General features: G+C 43.6%; 1 protein-coding gene across 1 annotated transcript; it reads left to right on the top strand.

Moving 5' to 3' along the window:
• The first annotated feature begins 1,895 nt into the window (after positions 1-1,895).
• LOC115356933 (uncharacterized protein HI_0077) lies at positions 1,896-12,934 on the top strand. Its single transcript, XM_030048243.1, has 12 exons — positions 1,896-2,029; positions 2,214-2,302; positions 3,738-3,856; positions 4,535-4,637; positions 4,880-4,977; positions 6,305-6,454; positions 6,857-7,024; positions 7,738-7,807; positions 9,318-9,396; positions 9,692-9,845; positions 10,806-10,910; positions 11,912-12,934. The coding sequence occupies exons 1-12, from the start codon at positions 1,929-1,931 to the stop codon at positions 11,942-11,944; spliced, it is 1,269 nt and encodes a 422-aa protein (XP_029904103.1). The 5' UTR covers positions 1,896-1,928; the 3' UTR covers positions 11,945-12,934.
• The last annotated feature ends 1 nt before the right edge of the window (position 12,935 follows it).

The following is a 12,935-nucleotide window of genomic DNA, read 5'->3' as shown; positions in this document are numbered from 1 at the left end:
CCTCTCCTGCCGGGCCGCTACCATCCGCCCGGCGCCCGGGGGGGGGCGGCGCCGCTCAGCACTCACCGGATTAATGACCTCAGTTTGGATTCAGAGCGAGATTTTTGGTTATTTATTGTACTTTTTAAAAACGGTTTATTTCTGGGCCCATTTTTGATATTTATAGTCCTTACTCAGAGCGGTGAGTGTGTGACTCCCCCCCACAGTCTGCTGTGGTTCAGTCCACACAGAGCAGCCTGCTGTAGTCATTTCCTATTAAGCTGCATACCAAAACAGCACACACACACACACACGCACACACACACACACACACACACACACACACACACACACACACACACACATATATATATATATATATATATATATATTTTTTTTTTTTTTTTTTTTTTTTTTTTTTTTATTAATAATAAAGTCCACAGTCTAATTGGTGCAAGTCACTCTGGGTGTGCGTGTGTGTGTGTGTGTGTGTGTGTGCATAAAGCAAAAGAGGCATATGCATGTATTTTTTAAACTGTATACTGAACTATAATGAAGCAGACCAGAGCCTAGCAGTTGAATACCAGAACAGCACACTGGATGATATTACTGTCACATCATGTTGACATTATAAATACAACAATAAACACAGGCTGTGTGATAATGTAATATATTCTATGTAAGAATGGAAGTTCCTCCAAGAGGAGAAGCTTTGACAGGCACTGCCCGGCGCTGTGTTGCTCTGACCGTATAAATGCTGTATAACCTATAAACTTAAAACAGTCCACCTCAAAATTTGACACAGTATATATATCCAACAAATCTATTATTTCTCCAACTTTTCTGATATTGACAGCAAATGTAATTTTTGCAACGATGAACCTGAATACGTGAAGTGTTTATTGTACTTTTGTTTGAATATTCAGTTTCTTTTTTGGACTTGAAAGAATGAATCAAGAATACAGATAATGTGTAAAAGAAAAAAAGTCATAATGTTAAAATTGAATGTAGCCTAAAAATGTCATAGCTACTTAATATGAACACAATAAATCTGACATTGATCTCATGGTAAACTTACTGATTCTAAATGGTAAATATTAGTATACAAAAATGCAGAATTACACTTTTCCCCAATTTCATCGAACCCTACATCAGCTATGTTCGCCGTGCGTTGCATATCCGTCCACAGCAAAGTAGGCTCGGCCTAACCTGGGCTTTAGTGTTTGAGGTTACAGTGCGATGAAAGGAGGAGCGAAAAGGAAGACAGAAGTAGGCTATCACATATCACTGTTCACTTTTTGTGAATGAAGCATGTTTATTTTATAATGTTCCCAGGGAGCGTGATATGGCCTCATACCTCTGAGCAAGCTGCCCAATCTGTTCACATTTTGTGAATGAAGCAATGACACACCGCTTCCCGAAACACCGTCTTCCGACACACCGTCTCCCAACACACCGCCTCCCGTCTCTCGACACACCGCTTCCCGACACACTGCCTGAATTGTCCACAGACTGAAATTCAATAATTACATAGAATAATAATATTTTTATTATATGACAGTAGCAGGCTGCATAAAAATGACGCACGGGCCGCGGGTTGAGTAGCCCTGGTGTAGGCCTACAGTTATGCAGTCCTTTAACTCTCTATATAATTTTTTATTTTCTTTTATTGAACTTTAGTGAGTTCTGCACTCTGTTCTGTGTAGTGAGTTAAGCACACAGTATTGTTTTGTTTCCCCCCTGAAGCTCAGCTGTCAGGGTTAAACTGTTATTTCCACACCTGCATTTAGTTTTCAGTGTATTTTCGGTGACCTGTAGTAACCCTGCCGTCAGCTGCAGTTTGGACTCCAGACCTGCAGGGGGCAGCCAACAAGTGCACTGTCAGTAACCTGGAGCCTGCAGCAGCTGCATCCGGACACACACACAAACACATACACACTGACACACACATGGAGCAGCAGGAGCTGGTGGCGGCGCTGCGGCGGGTGGTGGCGGACGGCGGCTGGCAGCGGGTCGGCAGGACGGCGGACTTCCAGTCGACATGCACAAAGTAAACAGGAGCAGTGTGTGTGTGTGTGTGTGTGTGTGTGTGTGTGTGTGTGTGTGTGTGTGTGTGTGTGTGTGTGTGTGTGTGTGTGCGTGTGTGTGTGTGTGCGTGCGTGCGTGCGTGCGTGCGTGTGTGTGCGTGCGCGTGCGCGGTGCCTTCACGGTCCTGTGCTCCCTCCCGGCTGCAGGCTGTTCTCGGAGGACGGGCAGCACCTGGTCCTGATCCGCACCGGGGAGGACTCCTTCCGGGCCATGGACTCCTCCTGCCCGCACGAAGGTTCGCCCTGTGGGGCCTGGTGGACACACACACACACACACACACTCAGATCTTTCTAAAGTTGACAAACCTTCTCTCAGACAGGAGGAGAGGCTGCTCAGCTCCCATCAGGCCTCGGCCGGGGGCTCAGAGTCCTGTTCGGTCAAATAAATAAAGAGGGTCTCATTAACTTTATAAAGACATGAGCAGAGAAAACAGCATCTGAGTATTAACAGTGATGTGCTGGTCATTCCATGGAGAGTTAACAGGTGCCTCCCACCTGACACGCTCACAATCAGCTGATTCTTTTTTTCCTACAATATCCTTTGTATATTTAATGAGGCCAGGTAAAAATGTTCATACTGTGAATATTCCTCTAAGTCCATACATGCAGGGCGGCCTGGTATCAAGACGTAGCTGAAAATTAGACGCCAAAAACAATTCAATTTAGTTTACAGTCTCTCTCCTGAAATAATTCTGTCTTTACTTGCTTCACTGATGCTGAGACTGTCTTCCTCTTCCTTGCTCTTATCTTTACAAAATTAATAGGCCTTTGTTATTTCTTTAGTTTTTATTTTTTTAGCTGCTAGTCAGATTAAAGAAGACACCACTGTTCACCCTGTTGACTTTGGCTTCATTTTTCTACACTAAATGATTCATTAACAAAATAACAGATAGATTATCTACAGCTTGTTGATGTTGACAAAATCAAATATCACAGTATCTCTGACCAGTTGCCTCTATGGTTATTGTGAGATTATGTATTTATTATTATTATGTATTAACTGGTGCTTTTATAAGGTACTTACACACAGGATTATTTTCATATTATTCTGATCCAGTTTTGTTGAAATAGATTTCTGTATCTCAGCTTTATTTATACAGCAACTTTTATGCAAACATGCAGCCCAAAGCGCTTCACACTGCAGGATAAAAAAAATAAAATAATAATAAAAACAATAGACAACAATAAAAATTATGCCTGACTAAAATTACAACAGTTAAATTATGAAATGGTAAAAACTAATAAATAAAAAGTCAAAATAAAATTAAAAAAGGATAAAAAACAAACAAACATGCAAACCAATGATTAAACAGGGAAACTACACTATAACATTACTCCAAAATAAAAGCCCAATTGAACAGCTGGAGCTTTAGTTTCCTTTTAAAAAAAAAAAAACAAGTGAGCGTGTCGTTCTGATATCCAGGGGCAGCGTGTGTGTGGCAAACCAGTTGGATCGGTTGTTTTGTCTTCGATTAAAGTTTAGTTAATTTGATTTTAATTAATTAGAGCAGATGACAGCCCAGGCCAGGCCCTCGCCTCACAACATTTCTCACATTTTTCCCTTCAGAATTCCTGTTGTTGTTTTTTTGGTCATGGTTTTGTTTTCTATAAACTATCTGATCTTTGCGTGTGTGTGTGTGTGTGTGTGTGTGTGTGTGTGTGTGCGCGCAGGTGGGCCCCTGGAGCTGGGAGACATCGAGGACCTGGGCGACGGGAGGCTGGTGCTGCTCTGCCCCTGGCATCACTTTGACTTCTGTGTGCAGACCGGCAGCTCGTCCACCGGCCTGCAGGTTCAACACACACACATACACACACACACACACACACACACATACACACACCAACAGTCAGTGTGCTTGAGCTGAATTTAACTCTTCAAACCTGCAGCAGAGTCACTTGATTTCTTTCCACAACATCTGAAAAAGGCAAAGAGCAGCTTCACAGTAAAGGCACCAAAAATCAGCAAGAAATGAGTAAAACGTCACAAGAAAATCAGCTGGAAATGAAGGAAAAAAAAGAAAAGGAAGAAAACAACAAGGAAATGACGTGAAATGAAGCAACAACAACAAAAAATCTCTATTAAAAAAAAAAAGACCTGAAAATAGACAAAGGAAGAAAATATTTTTCCTGTAACAAAATTTTAATCATATAATGATGATAATTATTGTTATTATAATATTATATTAATATTATGGTCTGTTTTATATATAATTTACTACTAATGTTTTCTTTTTCCCGTTTTTTTCAATTTCAGTTCATTTTCTTTTTTGTCTTTCTTTCTTTTTTTTTTATTTATTTATTTTCAGCTAATTTTCAGGTAATTTTCTTGAAATGTTGTGCTGATTTCTTGCAGTTTTTTGGGTCGCTGCCTTTCGTCCCGTGTCTCTGAGCGAAGTCACGCCGGTTAGCTCGGGTTCGGAGGGTCAGGTGTGTGTGGCTGTGACACTCAGTGTGTCTCTCACCTGCAGAACCAGGTGTACGAGGTGCGAGTGGTGCAGGGCGACGTGTACGTCAACACCCCCAACCAGCTGTCACTCAGCCCCGACGCCGAGCCCGACACGGCGGGTCCAGGTAACACACACACACACACACACTCACACACTCCCAGGCCTCCTCAGCAGGGAGTGTGTGTGGGCTGATCCAGGCTGACAGGGCCGACGTTGAGCTGCTGTGATGTCGTTTCGTTGTTTAGCCGCTCTGCAGACTGAGTCGCTGTTGAACTCACACGTCATCGCGCTCGTAACGGAGTGTGACGGCGACTCTGTCCAGCCTGTTTCTGTCACTCAGCGGCCGTGTGATGTTTTGTGTTTGAGGCGAATCGTCTCCAGACGTGGCCGAGATTTGTCCCTCTGAAGACACGCTGAGCTTCTGGGCCACCAAGATCCTCCGCACGCCGGATCCCACAGAGAAGGTAAGACGACAAACAGCAGATCCCACACTCTGCTGGCCCGGCAGATCAGAGGGCTGTACTACGAAGCAGGTTTAGTGGGTTAGCAGGTATGTTGAGTCTAAAGCCAGGCTTTCCTGTATCACGAAGGTGGCTCTCTTTTAACCCGGCTAGATCACCATGGTAACTTATGCTAGATCACCATGGTAACTTATGCTAGATCACCATGGTAACTTATGCTGAACTCATAACCTGGTCCCAACCAGGTTATGAGTTTAACCCCGCCCGGCTATAAAAGCGGCGCTATCTCACCCAGGTGAAATCACAAAGTCATTTTTGTCCGGTGATTGGTGACACATATACACAATGCAGGTCTACTATTAGTGGTGCACAGACTTCACGTTTGTTAGAAATATTCCGTTGTATCACAGACTTTGTTATAGCAGCCTACTTTTTTAAAGGAAACCCTTTATATTATAACGGTGACGTCACAGCATCCGAAGGTGCTGATTGGACGGGAGCAGCCCGTGGTGATTCAAACGCACTCCAAACGCCACTTATTCCCATTTAGAAAAAAAGATTTAACAAAAAAGGAGCAAACAAACATCAACAGAAATGGCTCCATAATTCTAGTTCAACTTCAAATGTAACGAACAATTATCTGAAACTACTGACAAGGAGCTCTAAGCAGCGTAAATAGTGGTCAAAATTGTCATGTAACCATGGTAACCAACCGACACCGCTAGACTCACCCACACACACCTTCAGTCACCTGACTTCACCTCAGGCTTTACCTCCAATTCCTAGACAACACTCCCATAAAGCTACTGAAGTTACATATTTCTAAACTAAAATTCATAATACTGAATGAATATTGCAGCAATTATTTAAAATGGCTATAACAGTGACAGAGGCCCCAACCTTTGTGCTTCCTTTGAAATTAATCGCCAGCTCTCCTCTCTCGCCTTATTTGCGGCCACAGTGTTGCTCTTAGCGTTAACTTTATTTTTAAAATGTTCATAACTTTCCATGAGGACAAGCTGCTCCTCTTGTGTGAAATCTGCAGCCCGTGAACGGTCCATTTTTGGTGGAAGTAGAATCATATGAGGCCAAAACGCCCCCTTTTCTGTGAAGGCGCACAGAGCACAAAGCTGACAGCCGGACTGAACAAACCTTGATGAGAACCACCGTCGTGATACCACTTAACTTTGACTGGAGCTTTAGGTTTTGTTGAGGCTGATAGTGAACACACAGCCTGGGGATGTGGAGCCTCCTTCAGAGTACAGCCCTCAGCTCTGCTGCATGAGACGAAGTCACTGTTTCTACCTGCTGTGGCGCTCTGCTGTTCCAGGTGAGGCTGACGCTGGAGGTCCAGGACAAGTGGAGGTCGGGGCAGATAAAGGAGGTGGGCCGAGCCGCTCCTCCTGCGCAGCCCAGCAGGAGAGACGACCTGACCGTCCTGCAGCCCGGACGGATCAAACGAGGCAAAGGAGGCACGCAGGTGAGCCTGAAGGCAGCATCAGACCCGACAGGGTCACCACAAACTGACACGACAAATTCACATGAGAAAACATGAAAAACACCAAACATCCAGAGAAACTGAAAGGGTAGAACTGGTGTGGCTCTTTGTGGTTCCTTTGGTTCACAGCAAATCACAGTGTGAGCCTCACTGCTCTACTTTAAAGGCCTTCTGCAAGAACAACACATGCACTGCCAATTCAGTTTCTATGCAAACATCACACACACACGCACACACACACACACATAAAAACACACCCAGAGTGACTTGCACCAATTAGACTGTGGACTTTATCATTGATTTTTAGTATTAATTTGATAAAGACCTGAACGGAGAGAGGGCAGACAGTGTGAGCGTGTCGGTGGCTGATGTTTTCCCCTCCAGGCCAGCCGGGTGGCGCTGCTGCACTCCCTGGCGAACATCGAGCAGTGGGCCATCGATCTGTCCTGGGACGTCATCGCCCGCTTCTCCGGCTTCAGCCTGAGCAGCGGCGAGCCTCTGCCGCGACAGTTCTTCAGCGACTTTGTCAAAGTGGCCGGAGACGAAGCCAAGGTGTGTGTGTCCGCCCCGAGCTCGCGCCGTGACGCGATGCTGCCCCCTGATGGCGAGACAGGGTTTGGGTTTGTGGGAAACCCTGTGCCTCTCACCCCGCATGCAGCCATGAGACCTGAGCCAGCATCAGCCACCAGAGCTTTAAGTAGATGTCACTTTAATAACCATAAATATAGTTAACTTGTAATGGAATGTAATGTAAAGAAAAGCTCAAAAAGTTCAATTAAAATTTTTCCTTTTTCAAGTTTTTGTAATTTTCTTGCATTTTTACTGATTTTTTAAAATCTGAATTTCTGGATTTTTTCCTCTTTTTCCCTGCTTTTTGACAGAGGTCAAGTGATTCTGCTCAGTTTTCAAAGTGTTAAATAGTTTGGCTGTCAGACTTGAACTAAATCATGGTGAGATAAAACCAGAAAAAAGAAACTGTTCAAATCCCAAGTGATTTCAAAGGATTCAAAATTGAAGCTGCCCCAATAGATAGATAGATAGATAGAGATAGATAATTTATTCATCCTGAAGGAAATTCACAGTTTTCAGCAGTGTCCACAGATTACAAGATTAAATAAAAAAAAAATAAAGCATAAAATAATAATAACCTCTGGATGTGTTCTCATGATTTACAGCATGATAAACCCTGTAGTGTCTCTGTTCAGCTCTGATTATGTTGGATGAAAAATGAAAAGTGGTGTTGTTTCTGTGTCTCTGTGCTGCAGCATTACGACCTGCTGGAGAGACGCATCACAGAGCTGGGCAGCTTCTTCGGGGCGCTGCCCGTCCACAACGGTAAGAGCCGCCGAGCCGGCCTCTCAGGCGTAAAACGAGCTGAGGGTCTGACGAGCCGCCTGCAGGGACCTGAGCACAGAGGAAGCCCAGTAGCCCAGTAATTTTAGGCCAAAATTGGGGTAAAGTAACCTTGAATTAAAAGGTTACTATATAACAGTAAATTAAAAGGTTACTTTATATATAGTAACCTTTTAATTCACTGTTTAAATATCTGTTCTGGCATTTATTCCTTATATTCCTTATTAGCACATATCAAATCAGATAATGTGTGATATGCATGTGTAAACAGAATAATTCAAAGAACTTGTAATTGACTTTTTTTCTTGTCTTTGTGTGTGTAATCAACTTGTGAATTTTTATAGTGATATCTGAAAGTAAAATGTTGACCCCCTTTCCCCTGTGTGTTAAAAACAGTGTTTTTTGGTAATTTGTGGTCATAAATAGGTGATTTTCCAAACTTTCCACCAATGGGATTCCTTGGGACTTTTTTCCCTCACTCAGGACAAACTGAGGATACAAAATCAGTTGAGTTTGCTTCTCTTGCAATTTGTCCTAGTTTTTTTCATAAAATGACTGGACTACAGCTGACGTCCACAGCAGAGAGCTCGTGTATGAAGACGCTTTACGTATCTGTTGTCTCAGGCTGTGCTGGGAAGAGTACTACAAACTGCTGCTCGAGTAGAAGTACTGTTACTGTGAGGATATTTTACTCATGCACAAGTACTGCTGTAAAAATCTACCAAAGTAACAGTGAGAAGTAACTCGTTTCAAATGTACTCACAGTAAAACTCAGATTTCCTTTTTAGAAGCAAAACCTTTTAGATGAGATTTCTTCCATTGAAATTGTAAAAGGTCGAGAGCACAAAGTTCAAACGAGGCTCTTTTAATTGGAAATTTGGAAATTAAAATTAAAAAATTAAAAAATAAAGACAGATTATCTCTCTCTAATCTTTGTGACCCGGCTGCCGTGTCTTTGACTTCATGAAGGTCTAGATCCTGATGCTCTCAGGGTTAGGGTTAGCGTGTCCACTCTGCTCTCTGTGGTGGATGTGACTGAAATGTAGCTCAGTGCACGACTTCAAATTAAATTACTGACTTTTAAAAATACTCAAAGTACAATTACACAAAAATCTACTTTATTACAGTAATTTGAGTAAATCTAATTAGTTACTTTCATCCTGGTCTCAGGAAATTGAAAATATTCCATATAGACAAAACACTTAAGATTTTTTTTTTTTGTGCAAGCAGTTCACTCCGTCTGTCATCACCTTTCCTCCAATATGCCGATGTGTACGACAGCGTGTCAGTGCCATTGTAGGGGGAGAAATAATCTGTGAAAAAAACTTTCAAGAAAAAAAAATTTCCAGGAAAAAACTTTTCAAATGAAATACTGGAAAGTTCCTCATCTGTTAAGTGAACGGTGGCTCTGAGGCGACTCAGTTTGCGTTTTGTGTGTGTGTGTGTGTGTGTGTGTGTGTGTGTGTGTGTGTGTGTGTCTGCTCTGTTGCAGGACTGTGGCAGTCGGCCACCGACACGTCACATGACCTCCTGGCCCGGCTCGCCATCGTGCACATGGTGCATGAAGCCAGGTAACGCTGCACCGCCCGCCGGGCCCTCGCCGCGCCGTCAGACCGTAACCACGAGCTTCAGACTCGATACGTCTGCTCGTGTTTCCTCTGTGGTCGCATTCGCTACTCAGACAGTTTACTACTCCTGCACGATTTCTCCCATTTAAAGGCTTCATACATGCCAAATATGAAACTGAACACTGTGTGTGTGTGTGTGTGTGTGTGTGTGTGTGTGTGTGTGTGTGTGTGTGTGTGTGTGTGTGTGTGTGTGTGTGTGTGTGTGTGTGTGTGCGTGTGTGTGTGCGCGTGCGTGCAGGGGTCTGGACGTGCACCCTCAGACTCTGTCCCGCTTCGCTGCGCAGGGCGACCGGGACTCGGTGGAGGTTCTGGAGATCATCTACAGGGACGAGATCACTCACGTGGCGGCCGGACTGCGCTGGTTCACCCACATCTGCTCCCAGGAGGGCCGGGTACCACAGCGCCCCCTTCAGCTCACACTCATGTAGCACAGAGTTATCATGGCAAAAAAAAAAAAAAAAAAAAAAAAAAAAAAAAAATCTCCAGCCTGGTGTCTGAATCTTAGGGAAGCCCATTTCCACTAGGGAAAAAAAAGCCCCATGGTAAATCATAATTATGAGATAAAAACTCAAAATTATGAGATAAAAAGTCAAAATGATGTGACACTGCCCAGATGTTTCCAGCTGCCACATCGCTTTGGTTCTTCCTCTTCATATTTTCTTCTGTTTGTCGCTTCAGATTCTTTCAAATGTGTGTTTGCTCAGTAAAATCCCGTGTGAGTCAGCAGCAAATGAAGTTTTTCATCTGTTGTAAAGCCTCGTCTGAAATAATCCTCAGTGACCAAGAGGCCAAAGAGCTGCTGCCGTCAAAGTATCTCATAATTTTAACTTCTCATCTCATAATTTTCACTTTTTTATGTCACAGTTTTGATGTTTTATCTCATATTTATGACTTACCACGGGGATTTTTTTTCCCTGTGGTGGAAATGGGCTTCCATAGAATCTGAATGTGGATGTTTCTGTGTGATAAACTTGGTGTTTTATTAGATGCTGTTCCTGCAGCAGCAAATGAGCAGCGAGCATCATAATCTCCCTCAGAGTGGGATGGAGCTGCTGAGGATTATTAATCTGCGATGTGGATGATATTCAGCTTCAAATTTAAAGAGTTGACAGACGTATCACCTGAAGCAAACAGGAAAAAAGTCAATTTGAAGCTGAAACTCTGATCTGTTACCATGGCGATGAAGCCGGGTCAGAAGAGAGCCGCCAAACTCTTCAGACTCAACACACCTCGCTGGCCCGTTAATCTGCTTCACACTGTTTAAATGCTTATCAAACTCTTGTAGCGTCATTATTTTGAAAACTTGAACGTGGCTGGTAAAGTCTGGTTAATTTCTGGTTGTGGTTCTGCAGGACTGCCTGTCGACCTTCCACGAGCTGGTCAAGCAGCATTTCAAAGGCTACCTGAAGCCGCCGTTCAACACCGAGGGCAGGAGGACGGCCGGCATGACGGAGGAGGTCCGTGAGAAGAATAAAACACACAACAAGGCTTAAATACACACACAGGCTCTTCCTCACTATCATCAGTTATCAGTCTGGTACCTGACAGTGTTCACTCGAAATGTGTTGCCGTGCGAGTGGCCTGCATGTGTGCTTAAACCTTTTTTTGTACAAGCCTATAAACACTCACTATTAAGCTTTTTGCACATTAAGACAGTTTCCCTTTAAGCCATTTTTATAGTTTAATTATTACTTATTTATTACTGAAATTTTCTTATTACCAGTTTTTTCCAGTTTTGTTTGCTGCTTTTAACCAGAGGGGGCAAAACATATTTTTTTTCCCATTCGTTTTCATAGAAATGCACAACCCACCCAGAGGTAGTCTCTATGGGGAGATTATTTATTTTTTTCTTTATTTAATCTGTAAACTGTGGATACTGCTGAAAAACTGTGAATTTCCTTCAGGATGAATAAAGTATCTATCTATCTATCTATCTATCTAGAGGCTCAGATTGGGCTTAAACAGAGTCAGATGAACAGCGGTCAGTGGGACTTTTCCAGAGTATCAGCTCTGTAGATGATAATCCTGCTCCTCCTGTGCGTCGGTGGAAACGAGCAGCCGCTGCTTCAGAAGCTCCACATTTCTCTGAGCTCAGAGGAAGGAAATGTGGAACATTTAGGAAGCAGATGATTGGTTCTCCTGTGGTTCTGCAGCCAGTCAGCAGCACAGAGCCTCAATGCCAGTGCTAATCTGCTCCAACTCACAGCATTTCACAGCCATGGATTATAATCTCAGTTTATAATCCTGTCTGCAGCAGAAATATGGACAGGAACAGTCCAGTTACTGATCAATATCTGGATCAAATGGACTGATCAGTTTAGAGCATTGAGCCCCACTGACCCACACAGATTCTGCTCTGTTTAGCTCAGTGCTGCCCCCGCTGGACACAACACTGAACTGCACTGTTTTTTGCCAGTGGGCGTGGCTCAGCTGTCTCTTTGTCCCCTCTCTCCTGCAGTGGTACGTTCCTCTGGTCAAGCCGTCCAGCTGACAGCGGCACTGAGAAGAACAGGAAAACCTCCCAAGAAGGAAAACACACACTTTTTTTAAAACCCTGATGCATCTTTTCCGCCTTTCTTTCTGTCAGTAACTTGAATGTTTCATCACAGTTTGGTCTAAAGACTCTACACGTCTTCTGGTGCATTCACATGCCTGTGAGAAGCTCCGACATCCACCCGGTGGTTCTCCTCGTGCAGCAGATAATCCTCTGACCTGTGAGCTGCCTGGTTTTCATAATCAGGGTTAGGGATTAAGAGAAAGCCGGTTAGCACAGGTAGATTTCTGCTGGAGAAACCCGACCGCTGCACATCGTTTAACCAGAAACCCCTCGTGGATTTACTGCTGAACATCCATGACAACGTGAGGGACGTATGGAAACGTGCGGGCAGTGACAGTTACATCGTTTGAGTCATTTTAATACACAAAAGGAGCAGGAATGAGGCTTTCCTCGCCTCTCTGAAGGGCTTCTTCCTGGTGAGCATGAGCAGGAAACGAGCGGAGGGGCGGAGCTCAGCCGTGGCGTCGCTGTCGCCATGGTAACAGTCCAGGAGACATTGATTGGTGAACACGTGTAAACCAGTTAACACACTGACACGTCACGAGTAATCAGAGTAAGACGTCACATGTAAACATGTTACCCGACTTCCTGCCGGTGATTCACCATAATGTGGTTTCTGGTTGCCATGGAAACGTAAGAGTGAACAGGAGGGTGTGGACACAACTTCATCTTGTTGAAAAAAAAAATTCAATATTTTTTAACCATTAAAATAATGTTTTCCCATGGCATGTGGATGCACCAGTTCACTCTGTTCAAAGGTTTTTTTTTTTTTTTTAATTTTTTTTTATTAAATCATATTTATGGACACTGGTGATGAAGAAACGTCTGTCAGAAGAAATGCTTCATGAACTCTGAGGTGCCTCCTACAAGGTGGAGGAAAACTGTGGAAATGTTTGTGGAAATAAAGCGCATTTTTAATATCCTG

This window comes from Myripristis murdjan, chromosome 3 (assembly GCF_902150065.1).
Source record: "Myripristis murdjan chromosome 3, fMyrMur1.1, whole genome shotgun sequence".
Taxonomy (NCBI): domain Eukaryota; kingdom Metazoa; phylum Chordata; class Actinopteri; order Holocentriformes; family Holocentridae; genus Myripristis; species Myripristis murdjan.
The sequence above is the reverse complement of the archived record's forward strand: the minus strand, read 5'-3'. Positions and strand labels throughout refer to the sequence as shown.

Bases quoted from the DNA above. Each gene is read 5' to 3' on its own strand.
- LOC115356933 (XM_030048243.1), top strand. From the start codon at position 1,929: ATGGAGCAGCAGGAGCTGGTGGCGGCGCTGCGGCGGGTGGTGGCGGAC. The intron at 4,638-4,879 runs GTAACACACACA...TTTGTGTTTGAG, and splicing joins GCCCGACACGGCGGGTCCAG to GCGAATCGTCTCCAGACGTG. The intron at 9,397-9,691 runs GTAACGCTGCAC...GCGTGCGTGCAG, and splicing joins CACATGGTGCATGAAGCCAG to GGGTCTGGACGTGCACCCTC.